Below are 17,633 nucleotides of genomic sequence, written 5' to 3'. Positions count from 1 at the left end.
TTAAAAAAAAAAAAGTTGTTTGCGAATCCTATATTTTATCAAGGAAGACATTAGACTTCTGTTTTCATATGTCTATGTAAGTTACTGTCATTTTATTATGATTAATCACATTTTAAAAACACACCAGTGTTGCTTTGCTATCACCTACTCAGTGAATGTATTTAAATTGTCTATATAAAAATAAAATTTATTGCATCATATATCTTGCAACTCTTAGGTTTGTTTTTCCGTTCTTTAAACAGATCCGTTTGACTTGAATCATAATCTCGGTGCTGGAGTCTCTAGAAAAAGTAAGCTATTAAAGTGTGCTGGGGATTAATGCTCACTAATTTCTAAAATTTGTGCTTTCTCTGTTGTATTTCAACAACATTGTCTTTTTTTCAATAGTGACCAATTTCATAATGAAGGCATTTATCAATGGGAGGAAACTATTTGGTACCCCATTCTACCCAACTGTTGGAAGAGAAGCTGTAAGTTTTCATGGTTTTATTGTCAAGTTTTTGGTATGTATTTTACCTTTCTCTGTCCAGTAAAATGATGCATCTAGCAGAAAACGTCTCTAATCGTGATTGTTTTGGTATGCAGAATTAATGAAATTGCATATAATCTGCATAGTTTGGGGCTTCTGTATAAAATACAGAGTAAGAATCACATCAGTGTTTTGAGCCATTTCAGGGAAAATACTTTTTTTTAATGAAACTTTTCTTTGTGTGATAGTACAATTTTCAGTTTTTCTGTGATCCTTATTTAAACCTGCAAATGGCTTGAAGAGTTATGTAGCTACGGAAAGCAGGCTTTCAAGATGTTGCATGTGTATCAATTTCAGAGAGCAGGGAAAAGAACAAGTGCTGCTGAGGAAGGGAAAAGGGGAGTGAAAGATAGTGTTTTGTTTTCCATCGACCTTCAAAACGTGCCTAGTGAATCACTGCCAGGAATATGTTCATAAACTCATAAGGCACCATATTTAAAAAAACAAACAAACAAAAAAAACCCACAACTCTGCCACAGTGTGCAGTCATTGATGTGTAATAGAGAATTATGGGGTTATTTTGTTTGTTTTAAATCAGCAAATAAAATAACTAGAATTCACGTTGATAATACTTGCTTGAAAATATGTTTTTAAAGACATTTCAGAAGTGTTCTCCCAGTGGCTTGCAATAGGGCTGTGCTCCTCAGTGGTGAGGTGATTTTGAAAAATTCTCTTCTATTTTTATTTCTTTTTTAATGTGTAACTTGAAAACCCTTTGAAATGTGAGCTGGTGACGTGGGTGCACAGGAAAGGAGATTTACTATTATTTCTCCTCATCCCTTTTTATCTCCTCTTTCCATTTATTAATTCTTTGTGTAGTTTTTCTTAGTTTGTATTGTATATTCTTTTATGCAATTACTATGTTTCGTGCTATGCCTAATAAAATAGAACCTGAGTTATACTGTGGAGTTTGAGTGCTACTCTGATACAAATAATGAATTACTGTGTTGTATGTAGTTATTTCCTTTGCCAAATATGTAAGCATATTTGGTAACATTCTGGTAAACATTCTGGGAAATTATTTTTAGTTTTTTTAGCAACCTGTTGTTTACATACATGCTTAACACAGCATTACATTAATGAGTGTTCTTAGTTTTATTTTGCTTTATCTCAGAATTTCACTCTTCTGCCCAGGTTAATGCCCCATTTTTCTGTTTAGCTGTATAGGCAGGAAACTGGAGCAGAAAGCTTGAGAGAATTACCTCAGGCTACAGTAGGTCTTTGTCCCCAGGCTGGGGTTAGGACATGTCCATCTGGGGCCCCAATTCAATCTTTCAGACAAGATAAATACTTTCACAGTGTTTATGCAGCTCACATGCTGTAAACTGTGGCCTTTGCCCTGACATGTGACAGAACTAAAGCTGTTCTTAGCAACTCTGGGGCACTGATGTGATTAGGTCAATGAACAGATGCTACATCTGTTTCCCACCCTTAAAAGATGCTTATATTTTACCACGTGCTGTGGGTACCTGAGCTTTGCGCAGTGGAGAGGGACCTTTTCATATAATTTGGAAAGGGCCATGGGCTGCTTTGGAAAACATCCTAGCAGGAACTTAAGATGCCAAAATAAATCACATGCAAAACATTACCCATGTCACCTTTGGGGAAGGTGCTGGGGAAGACACAGAAATCTGGAGCGTGGATAAATGTGCAAATTCAGCCTGTGTCAGGCTGAAGTATTCTTTTTTTAGACCAAATTACTCCACACCTCCCAAAGAGTGACGGTGGGAGAGCTTATAGCGGAAGAAAAAGTAAATTTAGGGAACAGAAGGGGAAAGAAAATTGCCCAGTATTCCTTCTTTTTTCTGTCCTGTAAGTCAATGGTTTGTATATTGTGTCTGTCCGTGTTTTGATAGGAGTACTTTTTTGACTCAAAAGTGCTGACAGATGGGGAATTGGCACCCAATGACAGATGCTGCCGTGTCTGTGGAAAAATTGGTCACTACATGAAAGACTGTCCGAAGAGGAGAAGGTAAGCAGTATATATAAAGCTAACACTTTAAAATCTTCAAAGTTGTATTACATCAGGAGAGATATGGGAATTTGAATTTTTAATGGAAATGAATATACTAAATTGCAGAGACAGTCAGTTTCATATCTCATCCTGACCTTTCCATCCTGTTTTTACTTTTCTTGGGCTATTTCTAGTCATCTCTAAATGTTAAGAGTACTTAATGCAAGCACATAGTAAAATCAGCAGTTCGTGAGTTTTTATTTTGCTTCATGATCTATCTTTAATTATAGCTATAACTTTTAGCTCAGTAAGGTGTTTTTTTCTTTTTTCTTTTCTTTTATCTTCATATTGTAACTCTTAAGACTGTACTACATAGTTGCACAATTTATACTTTATTAAATGGATTTCCTGTAGTGATCTTGTTGGCAAAACAGATTTGAATCGCTGCATAGAGCTAACAACATACCTCTGCAAGCCAGATAAAAATTGATTACAATCTCAAGGTAATTAAAATGTGCATAGGTGTGTCAGCTGCATTTCAATAACATCGTATTAGTGTGGTCACTTAGTGATTGTGCATTAATTGCAGGTAGAAAGTCGCTCCCAAGTTATCAGTCTCACAAGATGCTATTAGCACTTAGCAATCCTGCAAACATCTTGTGGAAAAGACCTTTACTTCTCACCTTGGTTCCTGATTGCTAATCTTTCTCCTATTTATTGTTTTAATACTTGATTTTTGAACAAGCATCAGTGTGCTTTCTTTCACATGCTGCCTAGGGTCTAGGTGCTAATACACTTTTGTAGAGAAATACCCATTAGATGGAGGGCGTATTCTCAAGATCTGTTTAACAACTGTACAGAGATTTGTTTTGTTTGTGTGTTTTTCCACTGGCACTATTAAATGTTTTATTCAGGTTGAAGAAAAAGGAAAATGAGAAAGATGATGAAAAAGAAGTGAAAGAAGATGATAGGGAAACAAGAGAGAAAAGATGTTTCATCTGTGGGGATATAGGTCATGTTAGAAGAGATTGTCCTGAATTCAAACAAACACGACAGAGAAATAATAGTGTGCCAGGTAAGTATAGAGAGTGTTCGGTACTATTTGGAAGTTCTGAGGTCCCTTTTTGCTCTGGGCATCTATAATTATCTTTGTTTTTTCTGTGTCTGATAACTTGTTTTCAGTCATTTCAAACACAGGCTTTAGTCAAGTGTTACTTTTTTCCAAGGGAAATAGTTTCTCTTGAAGTACAGTCTTTACATGGGTGGTGGGGAAAGATGTACTTGACAATAAATATAGCCTGCTTCACAGTATTGCATTATTAGTCTTTCACTCAAGATTGGGGCATTTAGAAGTAGGAATAGTAGTAATAATTAAATGCATTTCCTCTTCCAAATGTTTATCAAATACTAGCTAATGCTACATCATCTATGAGAGGTGAGTACATATCCTTGCACCAATAATCAATGGTCTTAAGCTAGGCTTCCAAAATCATGTAAGTGAATTGGTAAGCTGCATCTGGCTCTGTAATTACTGCTGGTAATTAGAGGCAAGTCTAACTGAAAACCCATTTGAGTTAGGTCCTTAGGTGCCTGAAGTACTTGAAAAAGGATCATAAATGACCTTTAGAGAGAACCTTGCCTCTCTTCTGTATTTGGATCTCCCTTTTTTCTTTTTTTTTCCCCCCAAATTTCTGCTGTTAATGTTGTTAAAATCCCACTGCTCATGGGAATAGCATGGAAGCCTGTCAGAAGTAGTGTTCTCAGCTGTTAGCAACGTGAGCCTTGTTCATGCTGGAATTTGTATTACTTGGAATTAGATCTGGGCTTTAGCTGCTGTGTCTACATGTTCAGTATTCTGTGATCCATAACTGCTGTAATTTATATTAAAATTGTTTGTTCTTTAATTAGGTACCCAGTTGGTCCGAAGCATGGTAAATTCACAGCTAGTGGCTGTGAGCCAGCAGCAGGTGGAACGACCCTTGCGCACTAGACAGTCATCAGAATGTGTAAGTTGCAGTTAGCTTTAGTTTTAAAACAAGTAGATAGAACAAACCAACAATTCTGGGCCATGGTAGGAACAGATTTGCCCAGATTGTTCTGAACAAATTCTGGACCTTATAATGGCAAGGTTGCACTCTGCACTGCCAGTTACTAAAACTAGTTAACCATCTAGTCTCTTGGAGAGCATTTGTGGTCTTTCTGTATTGAAACTGCGTGGTCAGGTTTCATACGCAACAACTTGCAGTTCTGAAAGCCTGTCCTCACTCTCTGTCAGACTGAGATGCCTTTTGAAGTCTTGTGCCTAGTTGTTCTGGCAGCATGTACTAAAACTGTTCAAAGTTGAAATTAAAGATGAAGTGCAGCTCGTCATGTACATGCAAGAGAATTAGGTTTGTGACTGTCATGTTATTTCTGGTGTTTCAGAAGGGAGCTGAGTTAAGGATTCTGCAGATAAATGGAAGGCAGCCAGCAACAGTGGGTAGAAAAAATTGGAAGTCAGAGGGGAAAGGATGACTATCATGGAACATAAGTGAATCATACTTGACTTCAGATGTGATACACAAAGAAAAAGCCTGCCAGAGCAAGCTAGAAGCACAAGCAGAAGAATGGGGATTTTTTTTTTCCTCAGGATTTGTTTAAGTGTTTTTAGAACTAGATAAAAATGTTTGGCGTGCTCCTGCGTGGAGAAGGAGAGCAGCGAGTGTTTGAACAAATACAGCTGCTGGCATTTAGTATTATTGGTGTACAGAATACCACAGAAATGGATTCATTTTCAGCTAATAGGCTGAGAAACCTGTGCCTGCTTATGAAAGCTGGCAAGTGAGCAAACATCGGAATCAGGGTTGTGGATTACTAAAGCACTTTGTTTAGTTACTTTGCTATTTTAGGAATTGAGTATTTCATAACTGATCTGCAAACATTCTTTGGAATGTGTGTCCCAATAACAGAGACTTTGTAACATCATTTTTTAATGTCATAATCTGCTATTAAAGAGGAACTGATGCAACCCTGTTCTAAAAGAGTACCTAGGCGGCCACCATACTCTTTCACATGACACAGATGCATCTCTGTAGGAGCCTTGTATTTCCATTTGGGAAATTGCAGCTGGAGATGTGGGTGCACACGGAGAAGTTGGGCACATCAGAGACACTGGACCTACTGCATATATGCAGTTAGTTCTGTGTCATCTGGATGCCATGGACTCTGTGTACGTGCTGCCTGGGGATCATTTGGTCAGGATTTCTTGGAGAATCCACAATGTATGCTGCCTGAGGGCTGTTTGATGGGAAGGAATATTATGAGGCAGGAGGAGGCAAAAGGGAAGGCAAGGGTGTGGAAGCAGATCAGGAAGCTGGTGTTTATCATGTCTCCTTTCCTCCTGTTGTCGTGTCCCAGTGTATTTGTGGGAATTTAATGTTTGCAGTCAGGCTGTGATTTGTGCATGTGCTTTTTGGGGGGATAGGATGTTTTTAAAACATATTCGAACATACTTAAGCCAGTCACTGGCTTCAAATCCCAGGCTTTACCTTCTTTCCCTGCTGCAGAGGCATAGAGGCCCTGGGACAGGAGTGATTGGAACAGCAGTTTCAGCTCCTGGGCTTCATCTGTGCCTGTGGCAAGATACCACAGCATGATGCTGTAAGGAACCAGCTGAGAGGCTGCTGGGGGGGACGTGCTACAGATCTGCCAATTATTGAAGAAAAGTGCCTGCCAATTTAAACAGGCAGGAGAGCAGTTAGGGATAGTGACAAGCTGCAGAGACCTTGAACTTCAGATATTTTGACAGCAGCTGAGTTACCTGGAGCTTAGCTGTCTGCTAGAACCCATGGAGAAAGGCAAGCAACTCCACAGGGAGATTGAGACCTGAAATTCAGATAATCACTTCTGTCTTGGGCAGCTGTGTCTAATTGCAATCTCCCTTTGGAGGCACCTATCTCACGCCATCAGCACCTTATCTGGGTGCTTAAAAACAACTTAGATGAATGTAGACACTGGTAATAAAATTTGGCAGATAAGCAGGGATACACCCCATTCAACCTAGTTCTTGAAAGCTTCTGCTGTGAGCAATACAAAGCAGCTCAGACAGGCTCAGGCCTCTTTCTGTATGTCATTGGTGATAGCGAAAGATTTACAAATGCTGCAGTAATGGCTATTTCTGTGCCTTCAGCCACGGCCCAGCATCAGGATACAGAGGTTGAAACTGGGTCTGTGGGGTTGCAATTGTTTTTTTAACAGATTATATAAATAAATAAATACTAGGCGTTTATTTTGGAAGTGCTTGCAAAGGTATCCTTGGTAATAATAACCACTTTTTAGAAGTGAGGTTTTGTAACTAGCTTAGGAGGTTCTGGGCTGTAAATAAACAGGGCGGGGAAGATGCTGAATAAAAATCAGAAACAGATGTACGAGGAGTCTCATGAGTAGCTTGAGGCTAATGTTTGCTCAGAATGATATTTCTGATGGTGGGATGTGCCACGTTAACAGGCCAAGATATCCAGACTGTCTGCTGGTGAAAATGAGTTTAAGTTGAGCTGTACTCATTTAAACCACCAGGAACTTTGCCTTAGTTTTGGGGTGTTGTTGGGGTGTGCTCTGCTATTTTTGCTCTGTCTTACAAAATTGGGTACTTGTTAAAGAAAATCACCGTTAAATAGCTAGTGAACTAATCTGAAATACATACTTTTTTTTTTCCCTCCAGTCTGATTCGCATCGGTCATCTTACTCTCCACAACCTCAACAATTTACACAGAATTCCTCTCAACCAGCCTCCATTAACCAGACTCAACCACAACCAATATCCCAAAATAAGCACGTTCCGCAACCACAACAGGGTGCACAGCCACCCCATCAGGTCCAGCTGCCTTTGTTTAACTTTCCCCAGTCTCCCCCAGGTCAGTATTCCACCTTGCATAACCTGGGACTACTTCAGATGCACCATCACCACCAAATTCAGCTTCCCAACACTTCGTGGCCTATTCATGGGCCCGTTATTCACTCTGCACCGGGTAACCCTCCTCATTCTACAAATGTTCCATTTTCTATGAGGTCTGGCAGCAGCACCACCACAAATAACCAGAGCAGTGTAAGCTTGAACGATCCCAGTATCATCTTTGCACAGCCTGCTGCCAGGCCCATGGGAATCCCCAGCACTTCTCATGAGGGACACTGGCACAACCCCGTGACTCCAAACTCACTGGTGAACAATGGCACTGTGGGGAATTCAGGTAACTCTTCTCTATTGTATCAAACCTCTCGCACTTTGTGTACAAACGTTAAATGTTATAGAAACAGCTAATGCTAAATTAGTTTTACATTAAAAAATGATGCTTAAGGGACAAAATCTTTATTTTGTTGTCTTAACATTTTTGTAGGGAAAAAAATAGGCAGTTTGGACCTAGGTAACTTTCAGGCATTGGTCCTATCTGCCATTAAGAGCCATCCAACACATGAGAAATCATGCATTCAACTGAGAAATCGTGTGATACTTGTTTAAGTCTAAATTACTTTTCTGTAAATATGCTTACAAATATGGTTTCTACTTATGCTGCTGTACAGATTATTAGGTAAATGCTAAGATTACATCTACAAACTCAGAGACTGACAGAATTATGGTCGTGACTATTGAGGGTTGTCCGCTTGCAATACTCCAGTACAAGTTAATAACAAGGTCTTACACAGTTGTTTCTTCTATATGTTATCCTGGCTCATATATTGTCTTTAATATTGACATCCTTTCCTGAAAGTACTTCATATGTTTTTCATCTTCTGCAACAAGTGGGCAGCAGCCTTTGCCTCCTATGAAAGGCGAGTACACTTACATGTTTGATGGGGCTGAGTAAAACAGTTTGTAGTAACTAACAAGGCAGTTCTTTAAGCAACATACACAATGGCTGTCCCTGAACTTGAACAGTGATCTTCTAAACCATAATAGTATTCTCTTGATTTATTCTGTGGATAACTTAACCTATGTTTAAAAAAATGCTCATCATACAATATACTGACGCAGTCATTCATCACAAGAGATTGGAATTTTAAATCTCCTGCACATCTTCTCTCCACGCTAATGGAGTTATTGACAGCAATAAAGGATTTTCATCTATGAGTCAACACTATTAGATGAGATATACTTTGCCATTCAGCCTTTAGATATTTGCTGACAGGAATTGCATATTTTTTGATATGGGCAGTGTCATTAAGGTGAATATATTGTAGAGGATGCAGAGACTGCTACCAGTGTGCTTTCTAAGTTTGCTTTTGTCCCTAATCCTCCAACATTTCTTGTTTCAATTATCTATCATGCTTTATCTGTCTCCCCCTTCTGAGTTCACCTCAGTGCTGCGTTTATTTCTCAAGCACGTCCTTCCGATCCACACCATCTTACCCAGGTAGCTGCCTTCTTTTAGACATGTTGGCTGAATTCCATTTCTTTTCTTGACTCTCTTTCCTCCGTTAACTAGTGTCAGGGCTTGTTGTCTATTGGTCTGTCTGCAGTCTCTTTCTTTTGCACTTTGTCTCTGTTTGCACATTTCTACTCTCATCTTGTCTGCACAGAATGTTTCCTAGTTTTCTTGCTGTCAGTCTCAGTAATTTTTTTTTTTTTCCCCCAGCTGAAATCCTTTCATTTTGTCTCATAACACCTTTTCCTAGTTTCCAGTCCTGGTGTTTGCCCTCTTTGTGTTTTAATCAACTGTTTCCTTTATGGTTTAGATGACATTACAGTAGGTCACTGGGTAGGAGCACTGCGAAGATGAGCTGTGTACTCTCTGTTTGAAGTCTGCTTTCATGCCTGCCTGGAACAATTTGGGAACAGCAAATTGATGGAAACTTTGTCTTGCCTCACGTAATCTTGAGTAGGAAGAAGCAAGTTTACTTTCTTTTCAGTAGACAATCTAGTCAGAAGTAGGATTATTAGAAGATTCAAAAGGAAAACTTTTTTGTGCTTTTTTGTGGACTGTATTTCATATTTTACTGTATGAAAACAACTGTTATTTTTAAGCCCATAGCTTGCTTGTTAATTTGAAAGTCTCTAAGTTTCCTAAGGGGAACTACTATTCTGAGAAGGATAGTTGCCTTTTTTTTTTTTTTTTGAATGTACAGTGACCAAGATTTTTAAATTACAGGGTATTTCAGTTTCTTATAAAATTCGGAGCTATGAAAAAAAAGAGCAAAATTGACAGCACTGTCAATAATTATGCATCTTGCCTCCTTGATGCTTGATTTCTCATCCTTTGCACTGCAGTAATACTAGATTTATGAATGGAATATTTTACAAGTTGTATACTAATTTCAGAAGTTTTTGTCTTTCCAAAAAATAATTTTTAAGTTTGTCCTGCGGTCTACCTACAGAGTTTCTTAAGCGTATAGATGTTAGTGGAATTCTACTGTACTGCTTCTGAAAATTATTTCTTGAAGTAGGACATGCCTTTCATGTCACATGTGTGTCAGTGATAGTGAAGATCTATGTAGGATCAGTTATTAGTAACATTTTTCAGAACTTGTATTTTTCATCATGAGAATAACATAGTCTAACTTATTTCTGTATGAAATAGTGAGATTTTAGATGATGAATCAGTACTTAAAATCAAGACCTCTCTTCCCCCTCCAATAAAATTCTATTATGATGAATAATGAAGTAATTTAGGTGGTAATTCTTGTTAGTGTATATATTTTAAAAATTAGCGCATCAGATTAATTGCATAAAGTCCCCTGCAAAATGTTATTTGAGATGTAAACTGTATTTGTGACTTATTGTTTAATTATTTCAACTTGCAATGTGCTTTTCCCTTTCAATTGAAAAATAGATCAGGGTTTCCAAGGACAGTTTGGTAAAATGAACCCTCCTTCTGTCCCTTGGGACCATGGGACCCCTACCCATTTTCCTCTCCTCCGAGGAGCGTGGCCTTACAATATGCCTCAGAACTACATGCAGCAGGGAAATGCCAGCTATCCACCGAACAAACCTTTCTACCCTCAAGGTACTAGAACTAGTATATGAATCAACAGCTCATGCAACATGTCTCTTTACTGTCTCAGAGGCTTTAAAAGCCAAGGAATCTTGTTTCACATGCTTAGGCTCCCTGGAACCATAAGAATGAAACCAAGAGTAAAATCAACACTTCAGTTTCCTGTATGGATGGATGAAAATCTTTGTGGGAGGGAAGGGATTAAATGGCATTGTGGAATCTGATAGGCAGCTTGGACTGTGTTGCGCTCCCAGCCTTTTTTTTTCCCCTCGTTCATTGCACCTGTCTCACTTAGAGCCACCTCTCCTTCAATAAGAGGATAAAATAAGTTGTCTGTGTGTGTGCTAAGAATTTGCATAAGTTTTTGTCGTAATAATTTTATTTGGCTTTTGCACCTTGCCCTACAAATGACTTGCATACATTATGAACTTAAAAGCTCATAGAATAGTTAGGTCAGAAGGGACCTCTGGAGGTCACCTAGTGCCATGTGCAGTTAAAGCAGCACGAAAGTCAAAGCTAGATTGGGCTCAGTTATTCACGATTATTTGAATAATTAACTTTATCCAACTCTTTCTGATGCTAGTGACCAATAAAGGTGTTCAGCATCTTGCAGGATTAGGAAAGGTCATGGGAAAATGGCCTTTGGCTTCAGTAAGAGAGAGACCATGCCCAAATTTTACCTAAAGGCGTGTAATTACTGTGCTGCTTGGTCATATTGTGTAAGATGGGAGATTTTGGCATGACATTCCGTTTTTGTTTTGTTTTCAAAGCCTAAGCCATAGGCTGTAGCAAGGTTTCCAGGTGAGACGAAGATTTAAAAACCCTGAAATTATTTTTATTAGTTTAATCTTAATTTCTTTAAAGTAACATTAATAAGGTACTGATGATTTTGAGGGAATTTCAGAGATAGGATAAAAATAACATTGCATTGTACTGTTAAATGGGCTAGTCATGTAGATAGCATTTGTGTCAACCACGTAAATGCCTTTATTTCTAAGTAAGTGTTATACATTGAATATAGCCACACTCTGTTAACTGTGTCTAACTTGCTGAAGTAATTGTAATCCATTTTCTTTTAGCTGGTCCACTGATGCAGAGTAACCAGCGGTTCTCGCTTCTGTCTCAAGGACACCCACACTTGAATCTGAATTTCATTCAACAGAAAAAGTGAAATTTAAGGGGATTATGACTGGGTGGGTGGGGAAGGGGAGGAAAAAAAATCAGGTTCTGATTTAAAATCTTAATGCAACATGTTTAGATACAAGATTATTTAAGACTGTTTTTAAACTGTATCATTTGTACATAGATATGAGCTATAGTTTTTACTAGTATCACAAAACTGAGTGATACAAATTTCATCTATTTTATTACCCTATTTTTAAGGGGACTTGTGTTTTGTTTTATCTTGATAAACTGTAAAGAGAGAGAATTTTTAAAATTAAGTTCTTTATTTTCTATTAGCTGTATTCATACTTTGGTTGCTTCAGACTTTATATATATTGTTCTAAAAAATAAAATTAGAAAGGGATTTCATGTGTTTAAAAATTTGTCACTTCTATTCTTTACAGAACTATGTAGTGCCAAAAAAAAAAAAACTTTTTAAAAAGAAAAATAAAACTGCAAAAAAAGGATGCAAGACTTTTCCTCATCACTTGCTGTATGTATGTTGTGTTTAACTGTAAGTAAACAGCAACAAAAAAAGGCTTTCATTTAAGTATTTAATAGAAAATGTGAAATGTGAGTAGCTTTAATCACTAAGATAAGTAGTGTGGCCACTCCTGTCCCCCTGCATATGTCATTACATGCCACTAGACACTAGATAAGGCATTTTTCTTCTAGATACTTAGTCTCCCTGCTTTTCCCTTCTTACTTTTCTAAAATAATTTCATATTATTTTGATAAGGTTAAGTCTGTACTATTACAACTTAGTAAAGATTTCTTCCAGAAAGTCATTGTATATAAAATTTGTGCTGTCCTGTGCACAGTATGTGGAAAACACTTAAGTAGCAATCTTCCAATTTCATATATAAAATCCTTGCAAGACAAAACTGCAAATCCATGCTTGTCAAGCAAGTTTATGAATAAAGGGAGAGTAGAGAGGGGATTTAACACACTACTATTTTTTTGCAATTTAGAATACTTTTTTTTTTTTTTTAAGAACTATAACTAAGAGCTGAGAAAAGCCTTGCTGAGTGCAAACTTTATTCAGCAGCTCTAGAGCTGAATAAAGGTATGTGTCAGTCTGTTCCCAAACCACCTGTAGACCACAAACTATTTGTCTTCAAAGGCAGGGTGTTAATTTTTTTTTTAATTTACTAAGTAATTTTGCCTGAAAAGCAATAGTATGTTGTTGTACTGTCTAGTATTAGTGTCAGAGGCAGTGTATTACTGGAGTTCAAGTTTTTTTTTTTTTTTTTTTTTTTTAAATATAGTAGTAAGTAAAGCAGTACAAGCTTCATCTTTGAGAATAGTTTTAAGTTACCTTCTACTTTTTGAATAGCACAGACTTTGACAGTATTGCTTTCTTTCTTGTACAAGGAGGTTTATTGAGAAACACTGCTTTCTTCAGTTCCTTCAGCACTGAGCTAACACCACAGCCATTCTCACTTTTGCAACTGCATTTAGTTGCTTTTGTTAACAAAGTCTTAATCCAGGAATTAAAATGGACTTCAGTTAGAAGTCAAAACAAACAAAAGGGGAAAAGAGAGCAAGGAGTCTTGAGAGAAAAAAAAAATATTTTTATTGCTTATCACAATTTTTTCAAGCCTTAAGAAAACAATTTTTTAAAAATTCCAAATTTACCAGGAACATGAATAAGTAACTACATAAAAAGTTTCCTTAGCTTTCCTTTGATAAAAAGAAACAAATAAACTACTACTTACACAAGAGTGGCAGGATTAAGGAATTAGACTGCTAAAGCAGTCAGTACATCTCTTACTGCCCCATAAAGCAAAAAGGGCAGTATTAGACTGTGGTTCAAGGTCCCTAAAATGCCTGCTTGGTTTAGTTCTCTATTCATTCCCTCGACGACTTTTCTTGTGACTTTTCTTAGATCTGAAACAAAAAGATTCATAGGACATAGCGGTGTTTTAGAACAGTTGATAGTATCATAGTGAATCACAGTGGCTTTTTCTGCAATAGACAATGGATAATGTATCTTGACTTCAGCACTGGGGGAGGTAACATATCAAATACTTTATCTCCCACTGTGCAAAACAACTCCAGTTCTGAAATTCTTAAACAGAAGAAACACATGTCAGAAGTATGCCAGGCTGTTACCTTTCAGGTGACTTAGAGTGACTTCTGTGCCTGTGACTACGGTGATGCCCTGTGAGGTGAAAAGGGTAACAGTTAACTTCTGCTTACAGTCACAGAACCCAACAATTCTTTTGCTTTGCTAATGTAATCTGCTTTTAGTGACTAAGTGTCCTAGGTTAAGGCCGAAAGAAACCTAGCCTTAATTAGGCCCACAAACCAAATATTTGAAAAAAAAAAAAAAAAAGGTACGGAGTGCAATGTTGCACATATCAAAAGAGTTCTCCAGGCATGCTTCCATATTACTAACCATTCTTAATCCAGATTAAGGCTCTAGTCTAGTTTATTGCATTTTCCTTTTAGATGCTCTGCTGACAGAGACATGCCAGTGTTGAAGAGGTAAACTACAGAAATACCTGGAGATTTAGATCTTGATCTGTGCCGCCTCTCCCTGGATCTGCTCCTGTGCCGTCTCGGGCTTTTGCTGCGATGCCTCTCCCGGCGTGGCGATGGGCTAAGAGAAAGGGAGCTTTTATATAACGATACGAAAAATGTACACATTCTAAAATTATACAGCAGAAAAATAGACTACCTTCTTCTCTTTGGAGAACGGCTTCGTCTGTAATTGGAAGAAAAAAAAAAAAAAAAGTCACCAAGAGCCATTGACCAAATGAGCATTTTGTTTCCTGTAGTGCCTGCAAACAGCACCAGGGGTTTCCTGTCCTGTCCTTCTCCCCTATCCCAGCAGCATGTGTTTAGCCTGCTACCCTGGGCCAGTACATGCTGGCCTGAACAGTGAGCAGAAAGAGGCAAGTGATTTTTTTTTTTCTTCCTGACTTAATACCCATAGGCCCAGTCAGCAAGATTATTTTCTTCTCAGTCCTTAGTTTACACAAAAACCACAAGGCACTTGATTCTGCTTGACAGCTTCACTTCACTGTCAAATGTAGCTGAAAGTGGCCAGCAAATTAAAGAATTACTACAGGACTAGGGAAATGGGCAAACAGGGCTTGACTGGGCTATGCAACACTGCGAGCCCAAGTAGTAACTAAAAAACGCAGCGGTTGCAAGAGATTCCAGTGGGACAGTATCTTCAGCTGTGTGCTTAGAGCTACTAAAAGTACTCTGCCGTACGTTTTTCTTTTTGAAGCAAAGCTACTGTTCAAAAAGAGCCACATCTCACCTTCTTGGAGACCTGCTTCGGCTCCGCCTGTATCTCACAACAGGAGATCTGCGGGGTTTATCCAGGTCTCTGTAGCCTCTTCTGCGGTGATCGGGAGAGGGTACTCGTTCCAACTGGAAACATTGCAAAAGTTAACTCTATAAGTCTGTCCTTAGTTATGAGGAGGGATTCCCAAACAACTAATACGAGAGAGAAAAGAGGAAATGAGTCCTCCGAGCTTCCCATTTCTCAGGTATTTTTTACTCGGAAATGAGTATTACTACATAAATCTGCTAGTTATAAAAATAAAGTGCACTAGAAATTAAAAAAACCTCAAAAACCTAAAGCAACCAAGTAGGACCGTTATTATAGAATTAAAGGTGAGAGTAAAAGCCAAAATGCCTATATATAAATCTATTTCATGCACATATAAAATATCTGAAATATGAGCAGACAGAAGAGCTTGACAAACATGGAGCACTTTAGAGCTGCTTCATGGCCAAGCACGTTCTCACAGACACTTCATGAACTACATTAAGGAAAGGAAAACCTGCCTTGCAGCCTTCTAGTACCTCCCCTCAGGCATTTCTCATAAGCCATACCATGTACTATTTCATGCTTAATTACCCCATTATAAAATGCTGTAAAACAGTCAACTAACTTTTTCATCTTCCTCCTCCTCCTCCTCACTCGACTCCACATCATCCATGTCTTCTTCCAAAGCACTAACACGAGGTTCGAGTTGCTCAGCTTCTTCCAGAACATACCGTTTCTAAGAGAAATTACAACCTTATCTTACATAAGATAAAAAACGACAAAAGCCTAAGAAAGCATCTGCTGTGCCCAAGGAGTCCTGTATGTGGCTTTATGAACCAGGAGGCTGATGCAAGTACCAAACGTGATGTAGCTAAGAATTCAATTATCATCCTCTTTTCCAAACCTGTAATCGAGGCAGAATGATATCACACACACGTTCCTCATGGAGTAGTTCATCAATAAATTCATCCACATGCATCAGTTCAAATTCTGGGAAAAAAAACATTCAACAGATGAAGAAAATTAATGCCAGCAACTGAAGTAAAGATGAAATGCTTCAAGCTTAAAAGGCTTGATATAAGTGGGCTGTACAAGCAATAGCTCAAAAATAATTCTTAAAGATTAGGAAAAACAATAGGTCTGCTTTGCAAAGAGAGAAAAATCACAGCACTGGTAGAACTAGTAGATTCCCAACACTTAAATCAGCACTGATTATATTTGTTTTCTGTTTTGCACTAAAACTCACTTCAACAAACACCAAATACAAGTGTTTGGGAAACGCAAAAGATGCGAGGCAGGTCCCATTTGTAAGAGCTTACAGCAGGAGGCCATCCAATGAATGAATGATTAAAAATAAGATTTTAATGAAGTGCTTTGCCTACAATTCTTTAAGCTGTTATTACTGAAGCATATACTTAGGTTCATCTACCCTTATATATTTTTTCCAGCAAAAAAACACCTACCGTACACAGAGACACCTACGCTACGCGCCGGCGCTTACCCCCGTTTCTGTTCTGGCTTTTTATCTTCCGGTAGTCGTTGTAGAGCGGCTCGAGGTACTTGTAGCAGTCGATGGCAGTGCCCGTCAGCCTCATGTACAGGGCGCCCAGCATCCGCACGTACCTGGAAGGGCAGCGCAGCAGGTGAGCGGCGCGGGTGAGCGGCGCGGGGCCGCGGCGGAGGAAAGCGGCGCTCACTTGAAGTCCTCGTTCTTGATGAACTCCACGATGATGTCCTTCTCGGGCTGGATCTGCAGCATCTTCAGCGTGAGGCACAGGAAGGGCGTGGGTTTGATGTTGCCGCCGTACACGCCGCCCACGTAGCGCAGCTCCATGGCCTTGTCCACCACCAGCTCAGCTGCGCGGGGCGACACCGTGAGGGCCCCGCGACGGCGGCTCCCCGCCCCGGCCCAGCCCGGCCCGCGCCGCCATACCCGTGAGGCCGAAGCACTCCTCCTTCCAGTACTTGGACTCGTAGATGCGCGTGCGGATGATCTTCTCCACCAGGTACTGCGGGTTCGTGCCGTGGATGCTGTGCGCGTCCTTCACCGTCCGGTTCGCCATGGCCGCGGCAGCGCCGCTCCCGCTCCCCGCGCCGCTTCCGCCAGCAGCGCTGACCGCTTCCGAGACGCCCCTTCCCCGCCCCGCCCGGCCACCATTTTACCTCAGGGCGGCTTCGCCGCGCCAGGCACAAATATGGCGCAGCTCCCGCCTGCCTTCTTCCCGCCCTCGCTGCCGTGCGCGCATGCGCGGGGAGGGGTGGGGCTTCAGGCTAGCTTTGGCGCGAAATTCCATCCGCGCGGGAACTCGCGCCGCTGCTGGTGGCGCCGCGCGCGGGGCTGCCGAGACGCTGTGGTGAGTGGAGGAGGGGCGTGGCGATGGCGGCCGCGCCGTGAGGGCCGCGCGGGGCCCCGGGCTCCCCTCGGGGGCCGGAGCCGTCGACGCGGCCCCCGCGCGCCGCCCGACGGGGCCGTCTGTGCCCCTGTGTGCCGCGTCGCCGCCGCCCGCTGGGCCTGTGGGGGGCTGGGGGCGTCGTGGGGAGGGGTGCGTTTTCCTGAGGCGTTCCCAGAGAGAAAACTCTTATTCGGAAGCTTTAAATAAAACCTGCGTGCGTTTTAAAGGCTTGGGATGGCCTCATCTGCTTGGTTGCTGGGAGTTATGGGGCCTAGGTGAAAAATGGCCAGGCGAAGCCCCCCGAGACCCTCATGTGTCGTCAGAGCCAATGTTGTCCCAA

The 17,633-nt window shown here is 40.2% G+C and overlaps 2 protein-coding genes across 2 annotated transcripts in view; one reads left to right on the top strand and one right to left on the bottom strand.

Annotated features, from left to right (window-relative positions):
• TUT4 (terminal uridylyl transferase 4) overlaps positions 1-11,886 on the top strand; it is a 37,529-nt gene extending 25,643 nt beyond the window's left edge. Inside the window, exons 22-29 of the mRNA XM_088536602.1 lie at positions 243-290; positions 388-470; positions 2,386-2,501; positions 3,398-3,558; positions 4,392-4,489; positions 7,183-7,708; positions 10,286-10,459; positions 11,527-11,886. Coding sequence (XP_088392728.1) covers positions 243-290; positions 388-470; positions 2,386-2,501; positions 3,398-3,558; positions 4,392-4,489; positions 7,183-7,708; positions 10,286-10,459; positions 11,527-11,618 — 1,298 coding nt within the window. The 3' untranslated portion in view covers positions 11,619-11,886. The remainder of the gene's footprint in view (positions 1-242; positions 291-387; positions 471-2,385; positions 2,502-3,397; positions 3,559-4,391; positions 4,490-7,182; positions 7,709-10,285; positions 10,460-11,526) is intronic.
• A 1,378-nt stretch (positions 11,887-13,264) lies between these two features.
• On the bottom strand, positions 13,265-16,980 carry PRPF38A (pre-mRNA processing factor 38A). The gene is made up of 10 exons (XM_088536749.1): positions 16,834-16,980; positions 16,598-16,757; positions 16,402-16,523; positions 15,805-15,890; positions 15,526-15,636; positions 14,886-14,998; positions 14,295-14,321; positions 14,119-14,216; positions 13,727-13,775; positions 13,265-13,501 (listed from the first exon to the last, which is right to left on the bottom strand). Exons 1-10 carry the CDS (start codon positions 16,961-16,963, stop codon positions 13,459-13,461), a joined length of 939 nt encoding a protein of 312 aa, XP_088392875.1. The 5' UTR covers positions 16,964-16,980; the 3' UTR covers positions 13,265-13,458.
• Positions 16,981-17,633: the final 653 nt, after the last annotated feature.

Source organism: Tinamus guttatus, unplaced genomic scaffold, assembly GCF_059628265.1.
Source record: "Tinamus guttatus ecotype Peru unplaced genomic scaffold, ASM5962826v1 Tinamus_guttatus_pri_ptg000044l, whole genome shotgun sequence".
Taxonomy (NCBI): Eukaryota; Metazoa; Chordata; class Aves; order Tinamiformes; family Tinamidae; genus Tinamus; species Tinamus guttatus.
The sequence above is the reverse complement of the archived record's forward strand: the minus strand, read 5'-3'. Positions and strand labels throughout refer to the sequence as shown.

What these genes read in the sequence shown, in the direction of transcription:
- PRPF38A (XM_088536749.1), bottom strand. Translation starts at nt 16,963, where the DNA reads ATGGCGAACCGGACGGTGAAGGACGCGCACAGCATCCACGGCACGAAC. An exon ending in AGGAGGAGGAAGATGAAAAA is followed by an intron (nt 14,999 to 15,525) that starts GTTAGTTGACTG and finishes CAATGTTTCCAG; the next exon opens with TTGGAACGAGTACCCTCTCC. An exon ending in ATCAAGATCTAAATCTCCAG is followed by an intron (nt 13,776 to 14,118) that starts GTATTTCTGTAG and finishes TTCACCTCACAG; the next exon opens with GGCATCACCGTAGTCACAGG.